Genomic DNA, 2,577 nt, shown 5'->3' with positions numbered 1-2,577 from the left:
CAAGCCCAGGTCACTGTTCACTTTCATCTTCATTCTCTGGTAAATTTTGTTTTCAAGCACTGTTCCTTCCATTTTCAGTTGCTGTTAACTTTAGTCTTCTGTTATTGTTAACTTTAGTCTTCTGTTATTGTTCACTTTAGTCTTCTGTTATTGTTCACTTTAGTCTTCTGTTATTGTTCACTTTAGTCTTCTGTTATTGTTCACTGTAGTCTTCCCTCGCTCTTAACTTTCATTTTTAGTCACTGTCTACATTCATTTGCACTGCAAATGCCAGCGACGTCCCCCAGGAGGAAACCGATACCATCTCATTGGATTGGACGATTTGACAGCATTGATGAGATGAGTGACAGATTACATCACTCGTGTAACGCTGGTGTACCGGTGTCCTGTGAAAGGGTGAGGACGAAGCATATAAAGCAAACGCTGCAGGGACAAACGTCTCCACAGCAGCTCTGCCTCGGTGGAAACTGAGATGCTGACTTCCCTGGTGGATCATTCCTGGCTCTGGCCTCTGCAGGTGTTTGTGATGATGGGTTATTTTTAACTTCTTTGATAGAGTGTTTGTGTGTTGTATTTGCTCTGCTATGTTGTCCTCAGTGCAGCCTGCAGTGAATGCCAGCACTTTCCTGCAGTATCAAACGTCGCAGGAGCTGCTGCTGTTGGGCCTGCTGTCGGTGGGCCTGAGCTGCTCCTTCCTCTACGTTAACTCTGTGCTGCTGTTCTCTCTGAGGAGCAAGCCGCTGTTCTGCGAGACGTCCCGTTACATCCTCCTCTACAACCTGCTCTTTGCAGACACTGCCCAGCTGCTGTCCAGCCTCCTGCTCTTCCTGCTGGCTTCTCTGCGGGTAAAACTTCCATATTATGCTTGTGGCGCTCTCGTTCTGCTGTCAGTCGCCACAAGCACCATCTCCCCGCTAACACTGGCTGTGATGTCCGTTGAGAGGTTCGTGGCTGTGTGTTACCCACTGAGACATGCTGCCGTCTTCACCGTGAGGAGCACCAGCGTGGCCATCGCCCTGGTGTGGGCCTTCAGCTTCGTCCACATCCTCATTCGAGCTTTCATGCTCTTGTATGTATTCACAACGATCTCCCCGAGTGTGCACATGAAGGACTTTTGCAGTAAAGAAGCATTTTTTTTTGCCTCGATCTTTTATGATTTTGAAGATGTGTATGCTGGTACGCTCTTCCTGTTAGTGGGTGCAGCCATCGTGGCCTCCTACGTCGGGGTGGTTCTGGTTGCCGGGTCTGTTCACACGGACAAAGCCTCGGCCAGGAAGGCTCTGCACACGCTCCTGCTGCACCTGATTCAGCTGAGTCTGACTCTCACCTCCACCCTGTTTTCCACCATTATCATGGCCATCGGCAGAACTGAGGGGCGGTTAGTGCTCGCCCGGATCTACAGCGTGGGCTTCGTGTGCCTGAACATCCTCCCGAGGTGTCTGAGCGCGCTCATCTACGGACTCAGAGACCAATCCATCAGAGCCGTCCTCATGCACAACCTCTGCTGTCTTTGCAGATGCTCAACTCCCCCCAACAAGAGTCATTTTCAGATGTGAGATTTGCACTAATGAGTCAGATTTAAACAAACTGAGACATTAGCAGTGCATATACATGTAAAACAGCTGTTTTAACTTTTGTTTTTACTAACTGTCTTAACATTGTGATGAACTACGAATGCAGTAAACCTTTGAAAGTAGAGCTGAAAATATCAGTTATTTTGCCTTTTCACTGATTAGTTCTTTGTTTGCTGTCTGTAAATGGTGAAAAATGTCAGTCAGTGTTTCCCAAAGTCAAAGACAAGAAATGATTTGTTTTTAGATTTTTAATAAAGTAAGATGTTAGCAGTGCACGTACAGATGTACAGCAGCTTTTTTTAACTAATAAAATGCACACTCGTGTTTTCTGTTACAGGTACAAAGGGACTGGAACGTTCTCTGAAAATGATGCACCAATTATGCTACAAATTGTTTAAAATTTGGACTGAAATGAAATTATTTTCAATATCAATTATTTTCTGCATTATCTGATTGCTCTATAAAATGCCAGTAACAATAAAAATGTCAACAAATGTCTTGTTTTTTGCACACAAGTCAAAGATACTGAGTTTACTGTCAAGCAGAAGTGAGACAAAAAGTGACACAATACTGTATGAACGAAAAACTGCATATCGCTTCACAAATGTGAGATTTGCACAAATATCTTGAAAACATCACAGATTTTAAATAAAGTGAGACATTGGCAGTGCGTGTACAGCTGTAGAACAGCTGTTTAAACTTTTAAATGCACACTCCTGCTCTCTGTGTTACAAATACAAAGGAACTTGCCAATAATGCTGCAAACTATTTTTAAATTAGGGATGAAAATAAGAATTATTTTCACTTTCAACTGATCAGTTGTTTGGCTCATTAAATGTCAGAAAATGTTGAAAAATGTCTCAAAGCCCACCATAACACCACTTGTTTTGTCCACAACAAAGATCTTCATGTCATAGAACAGAAAAGAAACCAGAAAACCAAATCGATTATTGAATTTATTGTGGCACCTCTATTTGAAATGACAAAAAAAAAAAAAAAAAAA

The 2,577-nt window shown here is 43.0% G+C and overlaps 1 protein-coding gene across 1 annotated transcript; it reads left to right on the top strand.

Moving 5' to 3' along the window:
* Positions 1 to 584: 584 nt before the first annotated feature.
* LOC103363906 (olfactory receptor 13-like) lies at positions 585 to 1,556 on the top strand. The gene has a single exon (XM_008290861.1). It carries the CDS (start codon positions 585 to 587, stop codon positions 1,554 to 1,556), a length of 972 nt encoding a protein of 323 aa, XP_008289083.1.
* The last annotated feature ends 1,021 nt before the right edge of the window (positions 1,557 to 2,577 follow it).

Source organism: Stegastes partitus, unplaced genomic scaffold, assembly GCF_000690725.1.
Source record: "Stegastes partitus isolate 25-593 unplaced genomic scaffold, Stegastes_partitus-1.0.2 Scaffold699, whole genome shotgun sequence".
NCBI lineage: Eukaryota > Metazoa > Chordata > Actinopteri > Pomacentridae > Stegastes > Stegastes partitus.
Note: the sequence above shows the minus strand (reverse complement) of the source record. Positions and strands in the feature narration are given on the sequence as shown.

Excerpts from the sequence above, each read along its gene's own strand:
- LOC103363906 (XM_008290861.1), top strand. The coding sequence starts at position 585 with ATGTTGTCCTCAGTGCAGCCTGCAGTGAATGCCAGCACTTTCCTGCAG.